Genomic DNA, 22,975 nt, shown 5'->3' with positions numbered 1-22,975 from the left:
CCAGAAAGGCTCTGGAACCAAGGGAGCCAGAAAATCGGTGGTGGATCCATATTGGCAATCTGTTGGCACAAGTGTTCAATAGTATGGAGTTGAGGTACAAATTGGCTGTGACTGAGTGACAGAGAGCTAAATGTTATGTTTTCTGTATTTGTAATTTCAAGCCAGATGTCTGACCTTTTTTACTGCTTCTTCTCCAGGTACTCTTTACATATTTTTATAGAAGTTTCTTTATGCTACTTCATTATGACAAAAGCAAGCATCTCAAATATACACAGGTATGGTTTGAATAAAATCAGTTTGAAAATATTTCCGCGGTTTTAAGTCAACCGGGTTACTATTTTACGTCAAAATATGACAATACTTATTACTTTAAGTTATTTTGATTAAGTTTCTACATTCATGAGACCTGACCTGTTTTTTGATCTTTGTTCATTAGTCAGAGGAGCAGAATTAGGCCGTTCGGCCCTTCGAGTCTACTCCGCCATTCAACCATGGCTGATCTATCCTTCTCTCTCAACCCCATTCTACTCCATTTACCTGTGAACTTTGATCCCCTCACGAATCAGGAACCCATCAATCTCCAATTTTAAAATTCCCGAAGACATGGCCTCCACAGCAGCTGTGGCAAAGAAATTCCTTTTCATCTCCTTTCTAAAGGTACATCCTCTAATCCTGAGGCTATGCCTTCTGGTCCTAGACTCTCCTACTAATGAAAACATCCTTTCCACATCCACTATCTCCTGGCCTTTCACTTTTCAGGCCAAACATTAGCAAGTTTACAAATGATACAAAAGTGGGTGGTTTTGCAGATAGTGAAGATGCTTGTAAAAAATTGCAGCAGGATCTTGATCAATTGGCCAGGTGGGCTGAGGAATGGTTGATGGAATTTAATGCAGAGAAATGTGAGATGTGGCATTTTGGGAAGCCTAACATGGGCAGGACCTACACAGTTAATGGTGGTGCTCTGGGGAGTGTTGTAGAGCAGAGATATCTAGGAGTGCAGGTGTATGGTTCCTTGAAGGTGGTGTTGCAGGTAGATAGAGTGGTCAAAAAGGCGTTTGGCACATTGGTCTTCATCAGTCAGAGTATTGAGTATAGAAGTTGGGAAGTCATGTTGCAGTTGTACAAGACGTTGGTGAGGCTGCAATTAGAGTATTGTGTTCAGTTCTGGGCACCATGTTAAAGGAAAGATGCCAAGCTGGAAAGTGTACAGAGAAGATTTACAAGGATTTTGCCAGGGTTAGAAGGTCTGAGTTATAGGGAGAGGTTGAGTAGGCTGGGACTCTATTCCTTGGAGCGCAGGAGGATGAGGAGTTATTGAGGTGTACAAAATAACAAGAGGAATAGATCGGGTAAACGCACAGAGTCTCTTGCCCAGAGTAGGTGAATCGAGGACATAGGTATAAGGTGAAGGGAAAAAGATTTAATAGGAATCTCTGGGGTAACTTTTTCACACAAAGGGTGGTGGGTGTATGAAACAAGCAGCCAGAGGAGGTAGTTGAGGCAGGGACTATCCCAACATTTAAGAAACAGTTAGACAGGTACATGGATAGGACAGGTTTGGAGGGATATGGACCAAACACGGGCAGATGGGACTAGTGTAGCTGGGACATGTTGGCCGGTGTGATCAGTTGGGCCGAAGGGCCTGTTTTCACACTGTATCACTCTACGATACTATTTGGTAAGTTTCGACATACCCTCTCATCCTTCTAAACTCCAGCGAGTGCAGGCTCAGACCAGTTAAACAATCATCAAATGTTAATTCAATCATCCCTGGGATCATTCTTGTAAACCACCTCTGAACCTTCTCCAATGTTAGTCCTCTGATGTGGAGCCCAAAACTGCTCATCATACTCCAAATACGGTCTGTCCAGGGCCTTATAAAGCCTCTGCAGTACATCCCTGCTTTTATATTCTAGTCTTCTTGAAATGAATGCTCAAATTGAATTTACTTTCCTTACTAACGATTCAACTTGCAAATTATCCTTTTGGAACTCCTCCACTATCACTCCCAAGACCCTGTGCATCTCAGATTTCTGAATCCTTTCCCCATTAAGAAAATAGTCTATGTCTTTATTCCTATTACCAAAGTGCATGACTGCACACTTTGCCACGCTGTATTCCATCTGTTACTTCTTTGGCCACTTTCCCAACTTGTCCAAGTCCTTCTGCAGAGTCCCTGCTTTCTCTACACTACTTGCCCCTCTACATATCTTTGTATCATCGGCAAATGTGGTTGTCAATCCAAATCATTTCTATACAACATGAAAAGTAGCTGACTCAACACTGACCCATGTGAAACACCACTGGCAGCCAACAAAAGAAAACCTCCTTTATTCCCACTCTTTGTTGTCATCTGTTCAGCCAATCTTCTCAAGCTAGTATCTTCCCTCAAATATTATGGACTCTCATCTTGTTTAACAGCCTCACATGCGGCACCTTATCAAAGGTCTTCTGAAAATCCAAGCGACTGTTACTGGCTGTGCTGTTGAGGCTCAGTGCAGGACCTGACTGATAAATGTGGAAAGTATGTATTTGTCCTGATAAATGTGGAAAGCATATATTTGTCCTTGTGTTGTGGAACAGTGAAGAGATCTCCATTCAGCTCCTCCATTTGACATTGAGTTCCATAGATACATAAACAATAGGTGCAGGAGTAGGCCATTCGGCCCTTTGAGCCAGGACCGCCATTCAATGTGATCATTGCTGATTATCCGCAATCAGTACCCCGTTCCTGCCTTCTCCCCATATCCCTTGATTCCGCTAGCCCCAAGAGCTCTATCTAACTCTCTTTTGAATGTATCCAGTGAATCGGCCTCCACTGTCTTCTGAGGCAGAGAATTCCACAAATTCACAACTCCCTGGGTGAAAAAGCTTTTCCTCATCTTAGTTCTAAATGGCCTACCCCTTATTCTTAAACTGTGGCCCCTGGTTCAGGATTCCCCCAACATCGGGAACATGTTTCCTGCATCTAGCGTGTCCAATCCCTTAATAATTTTATATGTTTCTATAAGATCCCCTCTCATCCTTCTAAATTCCAGTGAATACAAGCCGATTTGCTCTATTCTTTCATCTTATGACAGTCCCGCCATCCCGAGAATTAACCTCGTGAATCTACGCTGCACTCTCTTAATAGCAAGAATGTCCTTCCTCAAATTAGGAGACCGAAACTGCACACAATACTCCAGGTGTGGTCTCACCAGGGCCCTGTACAACTGCAGAAGGACCTCTTTGCTCCTAGTCTCAGCTCCTCTCGTTGTGAAGGCCAACATACCATTACCTTTCTTCACTGCCTGCTGTACCTGCATGCTTACTTTCAGTGACTGATGTACAAGGACACCCTGGTCTCGTTGTACTTCCCCTTTTCCTAATCTGACACCATTCAGATAATAATCTGCCTGGGTTTCCTCCCACATCCCAAAAATGTGCGGTTTCGCAGGTTACCTTGCCTCTGTAAATTGCCCCCACTGCAAAGGGAGTGAATGCAAAAGTAGGATAACACAGAACCAGTGTGAATGGATGATCGATGGTCGGCATGGACTTGGTGAGCCAAAGGATCCGTTTCCATGTTGTATGTTTCAATTAATCAATCTATCACTCTTAACGGAAATGTTTTTTCTTTAGCTACCTAATGTTCCTTTTCATGGAAACCAATCACCCTATAATCTTTTGAATCATGGGAGAACTATCCACAGAGCATATAATTTCTCCTTGACTACATAGTGTGTGTGGGTTTTGACTTGTATGAAAACAGTGGATGAAAGTTGATTGTTTCCCATTAAACCGGATGCCAGAAGAGATTTGCAGAAGAGATGAGGAAATTGAGAACCTGCCTTTCCGGAAAATAGAGGCTGCCATTATCCTTTCTCTGCATATAACAACATGGTGATAATTGTTTTGTTTCTTGTTCCTTTAGGTATTCATTTGTAGTAGCAATGGGCTATCTCACAGTGTGCCAAATTAGTAGAGTATATATCTTCAATTATGGGCTGCTCTCCACAGATTTCTCCGGGTGAGTTCTTTTTCAGATATTGCTTTGTTTGTGATTTAGTATTTAAAACATTAGGCCCTTAACATATTCAAGATGCAAGATTATCGCTACTTTTTTATAAGAGAGTTCATCATTTAGCCAGTCCATTAGTGCAACAGCTGAGAGGCCAAGAAAGGTGCTTGAGTGAAGTGGGGAGGAATACCTTGACTTCTGCCCTTTTGTTCAGTGAAACCCAGCTCTGCTTTCTCTTTGCATGCTTCCACTGTGTTTTCCCACTGCCAATAGTCGGATTTGAAATCTGTTCTGTAATTCCTGGTGTAATGTCGTATCCATGAAGCTTCCATGATTGTTCCTTCAAGGGTCCATAAAATATTGAAACCTCTTGTGATGAGAAGGTGTGGCACTGTGATAACCTGCTAAATTAATTTATTGACATTTTAAAGACACCTTCATGGTTATTTTTAGCCTTCATTTCAATCACTGAGCTTCCTGTTATGTGACGTCTGTCATGTTGATCTGTTTCTTCTTTTCCTTTATGCTCAGTGGATCCTTTTGGTAAGTTGAGCCTTTTCATGGTTGCTATATCAGATGCAAAAAAGATCTTGGTGTGCTGTATATTGTGGCATGTTGGCTGTGAGATAACTGAGCATTTATTGAATTTTGTAACAAGAGCCAACATTACTCTCGACTCTACTTGTTGTGGACATGGTAAATAACACATTTAACAGCATTTTGTGTATAAATGTGACGGTTAATGTATTTATATAATGTCATATGACATTATTCAATATTTGAATAAAATAAAACATTAACAGCATGCTGCAGCATATGGTTCAAGGTGAGATGAGAAAGATTTAATAGGAATCTGAGGGGCAACATTTTCACAGAGGATGCCAGAACAAGCTGCCAGAGGAGGTATTGAGGCAGGTACTGTAACAATATTTAAAAGACATTTGAACAGGTACAAGGTTTAGAGGAATGTGGGCAGGTGAGGCTAGTGTCAATGGGTCATCTTGGTCAGCATGGGCAAGTTGGGTTGAAGGGGCTAGTTTTTGCTGCAGAGTTTTTTTCTCTATTGGGATCTAGATTATACTATGTAATGTATATTGTCTGTCCCTGATTTCTTTGAGGGTCAATTGGAGCAGCTCTCCCTGAGAGTTCTCAGATCCAGAGTGAGAATATGGAGATGAGCTTGAGGTGTTGGTTGAGGGCTTTTTCTAATGATTGCCTCTCCGTGGATCTCTCTGGGCTTAGATAGTCCAAGAAGGAGAGCTTGCTTTGGCCATTAGTATTCTGGAGACATCCAGTTTTTGTAAGAATATGCTTCATCCCTCTAGGATTTAAAGAAAAACTGGAGATGTTGTCCAGGAATTGTTGGGGCTCTTTCTACGCTAATAAAATTGCAGACCTCGGAAGTCTTTTGTCTATGTCACTGATGGTTGCCTCCAATTTATTTTTAATAGAAATTGCATGTGATTGGTGTGATGTAGAAAAATGTGGTGTGACATGATCTAATTTCTAAGAAAGGATGTTTAGCTAGCATAATTAATACTGTTTTCTTTTAATTATACTTTATGTTGAATTATCAGGGAATCGAGTCTTCTCAAGGATGTTTGTCGATTTTCTTTTCCTTGAAAGAGACATAGCTGCAGGAGGATCAGGACTGGGAACTGAATATTCAGGGTTATACGTCCTATAGAAAGGACAGGCAGGTTGGCAGAGGAGGTGGGGTAGCTCTGTTGGTGAGGGATGGAATTTAGTCCCTTGCAAGGGGTGACATCAGACTGACGATATAGAGTCACCGTGAATAGAATTGAGGAATTGTAAAGGTAAGAAGACACTAATGGGAGTTATTTACAGTCCCCCAAACAGTAGCCTGGATATAGGGTACAAGTTGCAGCAGGAATTAAAATTGGCATGTAAAGGTAATGCCACTGTGGTTATGGGAGATTTCAATATGCAGGTAGACTGGGAAAATCAGGTTGGTTCTGGACCCCAAGAAAGGGAGTTTGTAGAGTGCCTCCGAGATGGATTCTTAGAGCAGCTTGTACTGGAGCCTACCAGAGAGAAGGCAATTCTGGTATTTAGTGTTTTCTAATGAACCAGATTTTATAAGGGAACTCAAGGTAAAGGAGGTAGTGACCATAATATGATAAGTTTTAGTCTACAATTTGAGAGGGAGAAAGTTCAATCTGAAGTGTTAGTGTTGCAGTTGAACAAAGGGGCTATGAAGACATGAGCAAGGAGCTGGCCAAGGTCAACTGGAAAAGGATGACGATGGAACAGCAATGACAGGAATTTTCTGGGCATAATCCAGAAGATGCAGGATAATTTCATTCCAAAGAAGAAGAAAGATTCTAAGGGGAGTAAGAGGCAACTGTGGCTGACAAGAGAAGTTAGGGACGGTATAAAACTAAAAGAAAAGGTGTATAACATAGCAAAGAGTAGTGGGGAGCCAGAGGTTTGGGAAACTTTCAAAGGACCACAGAAGGTAACAAAAAGGGCAATACGGGGTGAAAAGATGAAGTACGAGGGTAAGGTGGCCAAGAAAATAAAGAAAGATAGTGAAAGCTCCTTTGGTATGTTAAGAGAAAAAGATTAGTAAAGACAAATGTGGGTCCCTTGAAGGCAGAAACAGGTGAAATTATTATGGGAAACAAGGAAATGGCAGAAGAGTTGAACAGGTACTTTGGTTCTGTCTTCACTAAGGAAGATACAAACAATCTCCCAGATGTACTAGTGGATAGAGGACCTAGGGAGGTAGAGGAACTGAAAGAAATCTGCATTAGGTGAGAAATAGTATTGGGTCGACTAATGGGACTGAAGGCTGATAAATCCCCAGAGCCTGATGGTCTGCATCCCAGAGTACTCAAGGAGGTGGCTCTAGAAATCGTGGACGCATTGGTGATCATTTTCCACTGTTCTATAGATTCAGAATCAGTTCCTGTGGATTGGAGGGTAGCTAATGTTATCCTACTTTTCAAGAAAGGAGCGAGAGAGTAAAGGGGGAAACCAGTTAGCCTGCTGGAGTCAATTATTAAAGAAGTAATTACGGCGCATTTGGATAACAGTGAAAGGATTGGTCCAAGTCAGCATGGATTTATGAAGGGAAATCCTGCTTGACTAATCTTCTGGAATTTTTTGAGGATGTGACAAATAAACTGGATGAAGGAGAACCATTGGATGTAGTGTACCAGGACTTTCAGAAAGCATTTGATAAAGTCCCACACAGGAGATTAGTGGGTAAAATTAGAGCACATGGTATTGGGGGTAGGGTATTGACATGGACAGAGAATTGGTTGGCAGACAGGAAACAAAGAAGGAATGTACCCAAAATGGCGGCGCTGCCCTAGCAGCTGCGGCTTACCTGCGGTCCGTTTGTCTCTGTGTTTTGTTGTTTTTTTTGTCTAAATTGTAGTTGTGATATCGTGTTTTTGTGTTTGTGTACTATGTGTGTATGTGGGGGGGAGGGGGGGAACTGTAAAATTGTAATATGTGTCCCTTCCGAACGGAGACCTGACCTTTGTTTTCTGGGTCGGGTCTCCGTTCCTGCTGCGGCCTACCATCGGCCCAACTCCTGGAGCTGGCGGCCTCCAGGGCTCCGGTTCGCAGAGCTCGCGGACCGGACTCACCATCAGCGGAGCTGGCCGTCCTCGGAGGCTGCAGGAGCGGCTGCGACTAGCCTTAGGCTCGGGCCGTGTGGATGCCGACATCAGGAGCTCCGGCAGCGGCAGCGTGTTCGCCCGCCCCGGATCGCGGGGCTTGGGTCGGCCCGCCGCGGACATTTCACCATCCGGCGCGGCCTGAAAAAGGCCGCGGGATTTTTCTCTGCTTGACGGGGGCTTCAATGTCGGGAGCCACGACCGCCCAGACGTGCAGCAACAGCGGCAGCGACAGCGTGTTCGCCCGCCCCAGATCGAGGGGCTTTGGTCGGCCCGCTGTGGACATTCCACCAGGCGGCGCGGCCTGGAACGTGGCAACGACACCAGCTTGACCGCGGGAGAAGACGGCAGGGGAAGGGAAAAGACATTCTGGCCTTCCATCACAGTGAGGAGGGGACTGGAGGAGACTCGCTGTGATGGATGTTTCTTTTTTTGTGCGTTGGGTGGGGTTGTGTAATTTGTTTGTTTTATTGCTTTTATTATTGGACTGTGGGTGACTAAATTTCGTCCAAAAGGATGACAAATAAAGATATCTTGAATCTTGAATCTTGAAAGAGTAGGAATAAACTGGTCCCTGTCAGAATGACAGGCAGTGACTCGTGGGATGCCGCAAGGCTTGGTGCTGGGACAGCAGCTATTTACAAAATACATTAATGATTTAGATGACGGAATTAAAAGTAACACGAGTAAATTTGCAGATGACACAAACCTGGGTGGCAGTGTGGTTAATCCCCGGGATGGCGGAACTATCATACGAGGAAAGATTGGAAAGACTGGGCTTGTATTCACGGGAATTTCGAAGGATAAGCGGGGATCTTATAGAAACATATAAAATTATAAAAGGACTGGACAAGCTAGATGCAGGAAAAATGTTCCCAATGTTAGGGAAGTCCAGAACCAGAGGTCACAGTCTAAGAATAAAGGGGAGGCCATTTAAAACTGAGATGATAAAAATCTTTTTCACCCAGAGTGTTGTGAATTTGTGGAATTCTCTGTCACATAAGGCAGTGGAGGCCAATTCACTGGATGAACTTGAAAGAGAGTTAGAGTTCTAGGGGCGAGCGGAATCAAGGGATATGGGGAGAAGGCAGGCACGGGTTACTGATTATGGATGATCAGCCATGATCACAATGAATGGCGGTGCTGGCTCGAAGGGCCAAATGGCCTCCTCCTGTACCTACTTTCTCTGTCTATGTCTAAGACACTGGGCAACCCTTATTGAGAGTAATATGGAGCTGGGGTCATGTGCAGTTTCAGCAAGAGGTTTGGCAAGAACATAAGTGAACCAGTTTGGGTTTTTAATAACCTTCTGTTTTCCTTTTACAGTCATTGTTTCCGATCCAATGTCACAAAAGACCTGGTTTTGCTAAATTCAATTTCTATGGTGAGATTTGAACGTATCCTCAGAATAATGATAGCTATTTGGCCACCGTGTCCTTCTGAGGAATATCCGTAAAATCTATAAATGCACTACCAAAACTATTTCAGAAGCACTAAACATAAGTTGATTGTTGATTTCTAAAATTGCTGATTTAAAAAAAAAAAATTCGGTGATCTTAGAACATACAACAAACAGTACAGCACCAGAACAGGTCCTTTGTCCGACAATATCTGCCGAACTTGATGCAAGGACTTATCTACTTGCACATCACTTATAACATATAAGATTATTAAGGGGTTGGACACGTTAGAGGCAGGAAACATGTTCCCAATGTTGGGGGAGTCCAGAACCAGGGGCCACAGTTTAAGAATAACGGGTAGGCCATTTAGAACGGAGATGAGGAAAAACCTTTTCAGTCAGAGAGTTGTAAATCTGTGGAATTCACTGCCTCAGAAGGCAGTGGACGCCAAGTCTCTGAATGCATTCAAGAGAGAGTTAGATAGAGCTCTTAAGGATAGCGGAGTCAGGGGGTATGGGGAGAAGGCAGGAACGGGGTGCTGATTGGGAGTGATCAGCCATGATCACATTGAATGGTGGTGCTGGCTCGAAGGGCCGAATGACCTACTCCTGCACCTATTTCATATTTTTTTTTCATATTTCATATTTCAGATACAGCGCGGAAACAGGCCTTTTCGGCCCACCAAGTCTGCACCGCCCAGTGATCCCCACACACTAACACTATTAACACTATCCTACACACACTAGGGCCAATTTTTACATTTTTACCCAGTCAATTAACCTACATACCTACAACCTACAACCTATTGTCTATTATCTACCTGCACACAACCCATGTCCCTCCATTCCCAGCATATTCATATGCCTTTCCAAAATCTGACAAATGCCACTAATGTATCTGCTTCAACCACCACCCTGGTAGTGTAGCGAAGGCAGTCGTCACCCTCTCTTAAATAAAACTTGCCCCACACATACATACATACATACATATATACATACATACATCCATCCATCCATCCATCCATTCATCCATCTCTAAAACTCTCGGTTTCTTTGTGTGTATATGTTTATGTGTGAACCATGCCCTCTACACAGCCAAAACGGTACAGGTCAGCATGACAATTTTAGGCCCACCCTACTCACCATTCCCCTGTGGTGAGAATAAACCCACTTTTGTTACTTTTTAAAAACAATTTATCTAAAAAACTTTAATAAATGCGTTCGCCCCCCACCCCCCGGGGAGGACCAGTGGGAGGACCGGCACCCGTCCCGGAGTGCCCCGCGCCTGACCTTCCTCCCATGGCGCAGCGTGCCGCAGAGGTAGCGGTAGAGGGTCCATCAAGATGGCTGTCCCCGCCGATCGCAGCAGGAGAAATGGGGCCGAGGTCAGTGTCTTCTCCCTATCCACTCTCACCCACCCACTGCCCCGGGAGACGCTCCCCGCTCGGCAACGGGTCCATGCTGTTGCCAGTGTTCCCCGCCGCTGATTGCAGCCAAACTGCAGGAGATCTTCGGCTCCACGAAGGAGAGGCCCGCAGGAGAAACGGGGCCGACGTCAGTGCCTTTTCCCTGTCCCCCCAGACAATCCAAGTCTGTTCAATTCTCTTCCAAATGGGAGTAAATCCAATCCTGAAGAATTCTCTCCACTAGTTATGAGACATAATTAGGAGTGAAAGTGCAATGTAGAACTGAAAGTGCAATTTATAATCTGTAATGTTGCAATATTTTAATAACTATTATTTATTTTGGAAACAAAGTATTTCCTTTTTTGAAGAGCACGGGTTACTGATTGTGAATGATCAGCCATGATCACAATGAATGGCGGTGCTGGCTTGTAGGGCCAAATGGCCTCCTCCTGCACCTATTTTCTTTTTCTATGACTGAAAGTAATATGTAAAACTGTTCTGCATTTGTTTTGTGGGTGAGACAATATTTTTAAAGCTAGTTTAATATTTCAGTTTAATATGAGATTTCATATCTCCCAGCCAGGAGCATTTCATCTAAAATTAAAGTTATAGAAGAAATATCTTGTTTCCACAATGAGTAATAATGTTTAATTTTGTGGGCCAGTGAGGCAGAAAAGGGTGCACTTTTGAATCACAGGTACCTAGTTAACACAACAGGTAAAGCACAGGACGACTACAGCTTTTGAAAATGTTTTCGGTGTGGATCAAAAATCAATTAACCTTGGGTTATTTACTATCGATCAATTCTCCATTTCCCTTCCAATTCATACACCGCCCTACTGGGCAAATGTGTTGCCGATCCATGTGTGGCTTGGTCTAAATTCTGGAACTCCGGACTCAGTAGTATTGTGTGAGTATCTTGACCCGAAGAACTGCAGCGGTTCAGAAGACGACTCACTTCTCAAGGGCTGTTAGGGATGAGTAGTAAATACTGACCTTGACCACAATGCTCATGTCTCTTAAAGATGTAAAAGAATGTCCTTAATTAATCTGCCATCACGGTGTTCTACTCAGCCATATTTCAGAAACAGTGTGCTATGGTTACATTATTGTCTTTTCACAGCACCCTAATATTAAACTACTTTACTCTGATGTGGTCCCTTGTTTTCTTTCCTTTTACTTTGCACCTATGGGTGTAGTTCAAAATGTCAATGATTATTTCTTTGTCAAAATATGATGTAAAAAAAAAAAAACATAATTCCAACTGAATTGGCTGCCTCTTTTCAATTTCAGAAAAATGTACCCCAGAATAGCTGTCTTTGTTAAAGGAAGTGATTTCCAAAGTATTGTGAAGTATTGTCATCAGGCTCAACACACAAATAGGGACAGATGAACACGCTTGAGCAGGGAAATTAAAAGAACAGCAGTGAATTTTGAGATATATATATATATCCAGTATCCTATCATTTCTAATTCCATTGCCAATTTATATTTGGTTAAATATCTCGAACCCAAATGTATATCATATCATACTGTGTCAAAAAAATTATTAACTATCCATGTATGAATTATTGTTTTAAGCATTGTATATATTAATTGCTGAATCACAGGTTTTGGTAACTTGTATTATCACGAGCAAGAAAACAAAATGATTAAAACCTGAACTATAAATTTTCAGAATCAAAATATTCAACATGAAACATTGAACAACTACCCACAAAATAATTAATAACCAAAGTCATTCGCTCAGTGTTTTGGAATGGTGGTGCCAGTAATTCAGAAAGAATAAACCCTGCCAATTACACATTTAAGGAGAGTTAATGCAGCAAAAGTTTAAAATTGGTGGGTGTTGTACATCAAGAATTCCAGTTCATTCATTTTATGTTAAAGTTGAACATTGTGATTGGGCTCTTGGGGATCCGAAAGAAATGACTATGGTCATAAGACATAGGAGCAGAATTAGGCCATTGAACTTCCGCAATTTGATCATGGCTGGTCTATTTCTTGCTCAAAAACTCCATTCTCCTCGTAATCTTTGGCACCCTTACTAATTAAGAACCTATCAATCTCCACTTTAAAAATACCCGATGAATTGGTCTCCATAGTCATCTGTGGCAATGAATTCCATAGATTCACCACCCTTTGGCTAAATAAATTCCTCCTCCTTTTATTCTGGAGGCTGTGCCCTCTGGTCTTAGACTCTTCCACCACCAGAAACATCCTCTCCACATCTACTGTACCTAGGCCTTTCATTATTTGGTAGGTTTCAATGAGACCTCCCCCTCATGACAATAAGGCTAAGTCACATTTAGAATTTTTGCATGTCATATCATATATCATATCATATCATATCATATCATGTATATACAGCCGGAAACAGGCCTTTTCGGCCCTCCAAGTCCGTGCCGCCCAGTGATCCCCGTACATTAACACTATCCTACACCCACTAGGGACAATTTTTTACATTTACCCAGCCAATTAACCTACATACCTGTACGTCTTTGGAGTGTGGGAGGAAACCGAAGATCTCGGAGAAAACCCACGCAGATCACGGGGAGAACGTACAAACTCCTTACAGTGCAGCACCCATAGTCAGGATCGAACCTGAGTCTCCGGCGCTGCATTCGCTGTAAAGCAGCAACTCTACCGCTGCGCTACCGTGCCGCCCTTACATTATTGGCTCCATGTCAAAGAAAAGCTGAAGCTATTTTCCTTTCCTTTCTAGTCCTCTGATGATAGTCACCCAGAAGGTCACCAGCCTTGCCTTTCAAATACATGATGGTAAGATCCTGATGATCTATGATTAGTGTAAAACTTCTTTAAATTTCTTTCTCCCAGTAAATTATTGTAATTTTGTGTTTGTGTGCATGGAATAACCGTCATGGCAAATCTGTGCAATGCAACTTCCAGGATGCATTTACTTTGTTAAGTATAGCAACATGTGTTCAAACATCAATGCCTTGGATGCATTTGCAGTGTGACTGAGGATGTGGAAGAGTCTTGCGGTACTGGATGAGTCACCAGGAAACATTGTAATCCTTGGCCTCTTTCCTCACCAATTTTTGGATATGAGGAAGACTCAACATTTAAAGAGGTGACACAAGTCAGCAGAAGCTGGATTCACCATTTAAAAATTAAACAAAAGCACCTGAATTTGTTTGTTTTTCTTATTAATAGTTTAGCTTAGAGATACAGCACAGAAACAGGCCTTTCGGCCCACTGAGTCCGAACCGACGCACGATCCCCGCACACTTTCACAATCCTACACACACTCTAGGGACAAGTTACAATTTTACCAAGCGAATTAACCTGCAAACCTTTGTTTTTGTGGGAGGAAACCAGAGATCCCGGAGAAAACACACGCTGGTCATGGCGCGAACGTACAAACTCCGTACCATCACCCGTAGTTAGGATCTCTGGCACTGTAAGGCAGCAACTCAACGGCTGTGTCACCAGGCCAGCCTAACATTCCAACATATTTATAAATTCATTTTTAAAAACTGTGTTACCTAGTAGTATACATTTTCGATGAGTACAACCGTTAAGTTTAAAAGGAGAATGAGGGGAATATAAAAATCCATGGAGTTTCATGGTAATACAATAAGAAGATCCAGGTGAGTTTCAAGGGACCACCCCTGATGTCTGAAAAGGAATGTAAGAATCTGCATTGGTATATTTTAGGGTTTCCATTAATGTTTTGGAAGTTGTTGTTGCACATTTATATTCCTTTAAAAAAAAAATAAGAACTGCTTTTGCAGAACAGAAAGTAATGATTCATGGAGAATTTTTATTTAATCAAGCTGTAGACCCCAATGTGCATGTGAATACAGCAGAAGTACTGGCAATCTTCAACACCAGGTTATGATTAGATGACATTTTACGGATACTTCAAATGTTCCGTCACTAAATTATCATACCCTGTAGCCAGGTTTAATGAATTGAATACCATTTTTAATCCAGATTTTGATTGTCTGAGGAATGTCATGAAAGTGGTATTACCTGAAATACCAAATACAAATTTTAAAACCTGTAATTAATGCAAAAGTGAAATAAAGAAAAGATTTAAAATACTCAGCAGGCCAGGTAGCATCTATCGAGAGAGAAACAAACATGGTTTAAAAAAAATTAATTCTGTAGAACGTCCTTAGCCTTGAATGTTAATTGGGTTTTTTTCTGTGAATGCTGCATAACCTGCTGAGAGTTTGTATTTTCTGTTTTCATTTCTACCTGAAATACCAGTCTCTTTCACATCACTAAAACAAAGAAAGAGCAGGAGTTAAATTTTAAATTTGGTACATTTGCATCTAATTAGAAACCAAGGAAATGGTCAACTGAAAAGTGTCCTATGTTCTATTTTTTTTCCTTTACGTAGAGTGTGTAGGATGGTGTTAGTGTGCGGGGATCGCTGGTCGGTGCTGACTCGGTGGGCCAAAGTGCCTGCTTCTGCGCTGTATCTCTAAACTAAATTAAAGTCTAATTTTTTTTCTAACTTGCTTTCTTGGTGCATGCATTGACGATGCAGCTTCACATTACAGAAAATCATGTTGTGCACTTTTTCCTCTGAATGCAAACCACACTTGCCCCTACATCGTGGGGGTTGCCTGGAGTTTGTCTTCTATTACTACAACAAACTTGGATATGTATAGGTTAATCCCACAGGGGCGCAAAACTAGGGGTCATAAATTGAAGCTTGTCAATATCGTTTGTACAATAAATTCAGAAGAAACCTTGTCACGCAAAGAGTGCTCGTATACTGGGAAATTTAATCTCGCGGTTGAGGTGCATAACGTTGATGTTGAGGTGGATAACATTGTAGCATCTAGATATTTACTTGAGGATAAAAGGAACAAAAGGATAAGCTGTCAAAGGGCGATGAAGGCATTTGGAAGGTGTCCAAATAAACATTAGGCTGGACCAGTTGGTCTGCTTGCCGGTTCCTGTGTTTTATATTTTTATTTTCACAGACATCCAAATGATATTTTAAATTGGAGAGGCTGCCAAGATTCTGAAAGACAACATACTGAAGTAAATCTGGAAATAATGAACAGATATCAGTTTTCCGTTTCAGAAATATGCTTGTGAGTGATGCAATTCAGATGCTGCACAGTATTTATGGCCTGTGTAGATTAAGTTGGAGAGTAGCACTATGTGAAAATTCTTTCAGCACGCTCGAAGCAGAAAGTAAAGCAGATTGCTGAATGGGGCGAAAAGAAGCAGGAAGGCAAATTGAGGGTGAATGCTGTTTTGTGGTATATTGTCAATAAAAGTTGGAGGCTAGTGGTGAAAAAGCATTGTCTATAGAGGATTTTGTTCTCCCGTTGAACTGAACAGCTCCTGTTGGTACATGTCTAAGTTAAGCTTCAGAGCGCCGAGATATATTGAGAATACGGTATTAGCTGAGAGGCCAATTGCAAGTATTGCAAGGATGTCGGAATCCCCCCCCCGCAACTGGATGCTTGATTTCCTGACCCATATGCCACAACCAGCGAGGAGAGGCAACAAAACATCAATTGTGAGTATTATTAACACTGGAGGATACATTCCCTGTCCCTTACTGTACTCTCTGCTCACAACTTCACAGATGATATCACTGCAGTGAACCAGATTTTGAATGACGAAACACAGTACCAAAATGATATATAGTGCTTAGTAACATAGTGTCAAGAAGATAACCGCTCCCTCAGTATCGGCAAGATGAAGGAGCTGTTATTGACTTCAGGGTCGAGGTGGAGAGGGTTAAGAACGTCTAATTCGAAGGCCTAATTATGACCAACAATTTGTCCTGGACCAACCACATTGGAGCAATGGCCATGAAAACACACCAATGCCTCTACTTCCTCAGAAGACTCAGGAAGTTTGACATGTCTCCAATGACTTTTGCCAACTTCTCTTGATGCACCATCGAAAACATCTTATACCAATACTGGTGATATGTATTGTGAAAGTCTTTTATGGCTTTGAATCACTTACATTTCAGAACTTTAAAAGTCTGCATTGCCATTAATGGGGCACAGATCATATGTTGGTGTTTTCCACTAATTTCTTCCTTCTAATTTTCAATAGGGATGGGTCGTAAAGATGAAGAACTGACAACTGAACAGCGCAGTCTTGCTGTCAGGTAAGATATGAAGGTCCACGTTTAACTTCACTTTTGTGTTTTTAATCCAAATTGAACATATGGCTGCTTCCAGCTCAATTCATTATAACTTAATTTAGTTTAGAGATACAGCATGAATATAACATCAGGGATGAATTCCTCTTTTTATATTTACAGTGCAAGGCCTACTTTACTAGAATATTGCAGCTATCACCTGAATTTTCTAGGTATCTTGGCTGGACCGACCTGCAATTTCAAGGACTATATTGCTTTTATTGAAGGAAATCATATAAACATGAAACTAATAGAAGACCATTGGAAGCAAAGTGGCTACACTAAGTTCCCTGATCCTTCACCGTTGGCGAGTATTCAATGCTATTGATTCTGTGATGTGTTTTCTTGGGATTGTGCTTTTTTTTTACATGCATGGTAACTTGATTGGAGAGGTAGTGTGTTAAAACTGGATAATGCAAAAGGCTAAACTTTCTGGGGAGGAAAGGAACTGCTAATGCTGGTTTATACCGAAGATAGACGCAGAGTAACTGAGCGGGTCAAGCGGCATCCCTGAAGCAAAGGAATAGATGACATTTTGGGCAGAACCCTTCTTAGTGTGAAGAAGGGTTCTGACCTGAAATGTCACCTATTTTTCTTCAGAGATGCTGCCTGACCCACTGAGTTACTCCAGCGCTTTGTGTTAAACTTCCCAGGACTTGAGCTTGAATTCAACCTAACCAGTCAGCTGCAAGTCTGTCCTTTCTGCAAACTGCATAGTTCAATTGTTAAAATATATCTGGGGAATCTGAATCCATCTCGTGCTGCACATTGGATTATATTTGAAGGCCAGTGTACTATTCAATGTTAGCAGTGAGTGCTGAAATAACAAATATTGTGTTCTCTAATTCTTTGGTGAACATCCACGTGCTAATGCATGCACGATACATTTGTCACTGATTCAATTTAGCCTTGGTGATACAGCAAAAACAGATCCTTCAGCGTGCTGAGTCCACACCGACCATCAAGCCTCCATTTACACTTCCATTTTATTCTTGCCTCATTCCCATCAACCACCTCAAATTCTACCATTCACCTGAACACTGGGATAACTTAGTGCCCAATTAACCTGCTGAACTGCATATCTTTAGAATGTCAAGTCAAGTCAATTTTATTTGGATAGCACATTTAAAAACAACCCACGTTGACCAAAGTGCTGTACATCTGATTAGGTACTAAGGAAAAAATGAAACATACAGTAGCACACAAACATAACAGCACATACAAAACAGTTCACAGCGCCTCCTCAATGAGCCTCAAACGCTAGGGAGTAGAAATAGGTTTTGAGCCTGGACTTAAAGGAGTCGATGGAGGGGGCAGTTCTGATGGGGAGAGGGATGCTGTTCCACAGTCTAGGAGCTGCAACCGCAAAAGCGCGGTCACCCCTGAGCTTAAGCCTAGACCGCGGGATAGTGAGTAGCCCCAAGTCGGCCGACCTGAGGGACCTGGAGTTAGAGAGGTGGGTTAGAAGATTTTTGATGTAGGGGGGGGGAATGTCCATTTAGGGCTTTATATGTGAATAGGAGGAGCTTGAAGTTGATTCTGTACCGTACAGGGAGCCAGTGGAGAGAGGCCAGAATCGGCGTGATGTGGTCCCTTTTACGGGTACCCATCAGGAGTCTCGCTGCGGCGTTTTGGACCAGTTGCAGGCGGGACAGGGATGATTGGCTGATGTGGGAGGAAACTGTACACCTGGGAGAAACCAACATGGTTGCAGGAAGAATGTGCAAACTCGGCACACGAACAGCACTGGAGATCAGGATTGAGCATGAGCAGTTAGGGCTGTGGGGTGGCAGCTCTTTATAAATTGCGCCACTCTGTTTCCCCATGTTATGCTGGAATTCTGTCAGAAGGTGGTCAATAGCAAGTAAGCTGTATATTGAATCTGATGATGTTAATTTAAAAAAAAATTTAAAAAAAATTCCACTGATTAACTTCCACGTTGTATAAGAAAATAACTGCAGATGCGGGTACAAATCGAAGGTATTTATTCACAAAATGCTGGAATAACTCAGCAGATCAGGCAGCATCTCGGGAGAGAAGGAATGGGTGACGTTTCGGGTCGAGACCCTTCTTAGTCTGAAGAAGGGTCTCGACCCGAAACGTCACCCATTCCTTCTCTCCCGAGATGTTGCCTGACCTGCTGAGTTACTCCAGCATTTTGTGAATAAATAACTTCCACAAGTTACTCTTTGGTAGTAACTCAGCGGGTCATAGAGTCATACAGTGTGGAAACAGGCACTTCGGCTCAACATGCCCACACCGGTCAACATGTCCCAGCTACACTAGTCCCACCTGCCAGCATTTGGTCCATATCCCTCCCAACCTATCCTATCCATGTAAAGGGTCAGGCAGCATGTCTGGAGATTGTGGATAGATGACGTTTTGGATCGGGACTCTTCAGATTCTAGGGGAAGCTACACTGCATTTTCTCTTGCAGGCCGCCTTCTCATTGATCATGGGCTTGTCTCCTGCTAACCTGCTGAACAATCATGCATCAGAATCCCAGTGTGCACATACTAGGGCATTCCACTTTATACCCCTTTGTTGTTATTACGAGTCAGTATTTTATTTTTGGTTTCTTAAGTATCTGTAACCTCATGACCAAGGTCTCTTGACTCAAAATCGCTTTGTTTTAATATTAATTTATTGCATTGTTATTCACTTTTGACTTATTATCCCTACCTAGAAATGCTTTTGCTGATGACACAATGCTATCTAAACATTATATCTTTTGTTGGATTTGTTTTGTTTTTCTAGAGAGCTGTAGCAAACAAAATGATTATCACATTCATCTGTATGGTCTGGTTCATGGGAATCACAAAGAACTTTCCTATCTCCTATAACGTGGATGATAAGTTTATAAGTGAATCCTCATTCTTCTGGAGACTCTGTTACCTCTTCATCTCAGTACATGCGTCTAGACCCAAATATTATTTTGCATGGACTTTAGGTAGAGTATTTTGGTCTGTCTGCTTGACTATACGTTAATGCCGTATTTACATTTTTATGATGGATTAAAGCTTCTTCAATCTTCATTTGAACGTCATGGAGAAATAAGAAAAGCAACGGGAATTGGCAAGTTCAGAAGTTAACAAAAAGTTTCTGTTGACTTATTGTGTGTACTTATGGTACATCTTAACTGTTTGGATAGTATGTGAAAAAAAGCTCTCTCCTCTTCCTTGGTACACATGACAGTAATCAACCTAAATCTCGAAACAATAGGGCACTTTGATCTTAGAAATCTAAACTTTTTAAATGTTGTTTATTGGAAAACCTTTAGGTGAAAATTGGGAAGGATTCAATTTGTAAGATCTATTATAATGTTTTATTTTTATAATGAACTGTTTGAAACCAGCTTTGGTGGGGAAGTGGAATTTGACTAATAAAGAAAAAATAGTTGCACACTTTAATTTCCCTTCCACTCTGTCCCCATTCCCAAGATAGTTCCTGGATTTCCAATGAATTAGATTGACTTAAATAGATATTGTTTTCTCGGTTTCATTTTTCTCACACTCACTTTCTCGCTCACTTGTTCTCGTATTTTTCACAGAATTACTGAATCAGGTTTGCAGCTAACTTTCTAAACATGTGCCATCTCAAAGACTATCTGAAAATAATATCATGGGAAATCTGTCGGCTTCAAAATAAACTTCCCCAGATGTTGGAAATGCGTTGATGCTTGTTTTTTGATTCAATGCACAATGCCATCAGGTCATAAGTGATGGGAGCAGAATTAGGCCGCGGCCCATCAAGTCTACTTCGCCATTCAATCATGGCTGATCTTTCTCTCCCTCCTAACCCCATTCCTCAGCCTTCACCCCACAACCCCTGACACCCATATGCCCATATAGTTTGCCTTTTACCCCACGCTTCGATTTCTAGGCCATTCTTTTTAAGCTCAGATTGTGGTTTTGTATGGTTGTCAAGATCAATAGCAGCAAAATAATCCATTGTCTATAACATGTTTATAATATTCTTATCTTTTTATTCCCTAATTTATTGTGAGTGCACTTTGGAAAGTTTGCAATTGCCAAGGTTTAGAATCCTTCATACTCATCATAAAACACTGATCAAATGCATCTATTAAAAGAAAAAAGTCTGGCATAATGAAATTTAGTTAACATATCTGTCTGCAATTAAATTTTGGATCTAAAGAGATGAGAAAGTAAAAGATGTCACTTTATAAAGAAAAATGCTTGTCTATATAAAACTAGGTTCTCTCACTAGGTTTTCATACCACAACCGATATGCCTCTGTCAAAATAATATATTTGAAATTAGTAACAGAAGTTAAAACTTAATCCCTTTTTGACATTAATCAGAGGTAAATTGTGATTTAACGATATAAACTTTGACAAATATTAACGCAAGAAAATAGGAGCAGGAATAAGCCGCCAGGCTGCTCAATCGTGCCCCACCATTTAATGTGATCATGGCTGATGTATGCTGACCTCTGCCCCACAGCTCTTAATTCCTTGATCTTTCCAATATGTATTTATTTCCACCTTAAATAAGTGTAATGACCTGGTCTTCAACACTAACAGAGAAACCCGGAGACCCGGAGATTTAGTGCCCTCAGAGAAAAAAATATCTCCACCTCAGTTTTCAATGACTGGCCCTTTATTTTAGACAATAGACAATAGACAATAGGTGCAGGAGTAGGCCATTCAGCCCTTCGAGCCAGCACCGCCATTCAATGCGATCATGGCTGATCACTATCAATCAGTACCCCGTTCCTGCCTTCTCCCCATACCCCCTCACTCCGCTATCCTTAAGAGCTCTATCCAGCTCTCTCTTGAAAGCATCCAACGAACTGGCCTCCACTGCCTTCTGAGGCAGAGAATTCCACACCTTCACCACCCTCTGACTGAAAAAGTTCTTCCTCATCTCCGTTCTAAATGGCCTACCCCTTATTCTCAAACTGTGGCCCCTTGTTCTGGACTCCCCCAACATTGGGAACATGTTATCTGCCTCTAATGTGTCCAATCCCCTAATTATCTTATATGTTTCAATAAGATCCCCCCTCATCCTTCTAAATTCCAGTGTATACAAGCCCAATCGCTCCAGCCTTTCAACATACGACAGTCCCGCCATTCCGGGAATTAATCTAGTGAACCTACGCTGCACGCCCTCCATAGCAAGAATATCCTTCCTCAAATTTGGAGACCAAAACTGCACACAGTACTCCAGGTGCGGTCTCACCAGGGCCCGGTACAACTGTAGAAGGACCTCTTTGCTCCTATACTCAACTCCTCTTGTTACGAAGGCCAACATTCCATTGGCTTTCTTCACTGCCTGCTGAACCTGCATGCTTCCTTTCATTGACTGATGCACTAGGACACCCAGATCTCGTTGAACTCCCCCTCCTCCTAACTTGACACCATTCAGATAATAATCTGCCTTTCTATTCTTACTTCCAAAGTGAATAACCTCACACTTATCTACATTAAACTGCATCTGCCATGTATCCGCCCACTCACACAACCTGTCCAGGTCACCCTGCAGCCTTATTGCATCTTCCTCACAATTCACACAATTGTCGCTATGTCACCTCTTTCATGACTCTCCCACTAGTGCAAACTTTTCAACATATACCCTGCCAAGTCCCCTGAGGATCTTGTATGTTTGAACAAGGTCACCCCTCATTCTTCTAAACTCCAAGTAAATCAGACCCAAACTGTTTAGAATCTCTTAATAAGGATAGCCCTTTCATCCGAGTAATTAACCTGGTCTATTCCGCTTTGTGGGACTCCATTTTCCGTGCGCCGTTCAAACTGACCAGGTTCAATTTCCCACATTCTCTTTAAGGTTACCAGGTTAATTGGTAAATTCCTATAATACCATGTAATATCTAAAAAAGGTATTGACATTTCAGGTCAAAATTGGTTGGCGGACAGGAAGCAAAGAGTAGGAATAAACGGGTCCTTTTCGGAATGGCAGGCAGTGACTAGTGGGGTACCGCAAGGCTCAGTGCTGGGACCCCAGTTATTTGCAGTGTATATTAATGATTTGGACGAGGGAATTGAATGCAACATCTCTAAGTTTGCGGATGACACGAAGCTGGGTGGCAGTGTTAGCTGCGAGGAGGATGCTAGGAGGCTGCAGAGTGACTTGGATAGATTAGGCGAGTGGGCAAATGCATGGCAGATGCAATATAATGTGGATAAATGAGGTTATCCGCTTTGGCGGCAAGAACAGGAAAGCAGAGTATTACCTGAATGGTGACCGATTGGGAGAAGGGGAGATGCAACGTGACCTGGGTGTCATGATGCACCAGTCATTGAAAGCAAGCATGCAGGTGCAGCAGGCAGTGAAGAAAGCGAATGGTATGTTGGCATTCATAGCAAGAGGATTTGAGTTTAGGAGC

The 22,975-nt window shown here is 42.0% G+C and overlaps 1 protein-coding gene across 1 annotated transcript in view; it reads left to right on the top strand.

The window, feature by feature from the left end:
- The window catches only part of mboat1 (membrane bound O-acyltransferase domain containing 1), an 85,592-nt gene that overhangs the window by 36,297 nt on the left and 26,320 nt on the right, over positions 1-22,975 (top strand). Inside the window, exons 3-8 of the mRNA XM_078427076.1 lie at positions 198-275; positions 3,917-4,012; positions 13,184-13,239; positions 16,522-16,576; positions 16,733-16,916; positions 19,367-19,559. Of these exons, the coding sequence (XP_078283202.1) occupies positions 198-275; positions 3,917-4,012; positions 13,184-13,239; positions 16,522-16,576; positions 16,733-16,916; positions 19,367-19,559 (662 nt within the window). The remainder of the gene's footprint in view (positions 1-197; positions 276-3,916; positions 4,013-13,183; positions 13,240-16,521; positions 16,577-16,732; positions 16,917-19,366; positions 19,560-22,975) is intronic.

This window comes from Rhinoraja longicauda, chromosome 2 (assembly GCF_053455715.1).
Source record: "Rhinoraja longicauda isolate Sanriku21f chromosome 2, sRhiLon1.1, whole genome shotgun sequence".
Classification (NCBI taxonomy): Eukaryota; Metazoa; Chordata; class Chondrichthyes; order Rajiformes; family Arhynchobatidae; genus Rhinoraja; species Rhinoraja longicauda.
The sequence above is the reverse complement of the archived record's forward strand: the minus strand, read 5'-3'. Positions and strand labels throughout refer to the sequence as shown.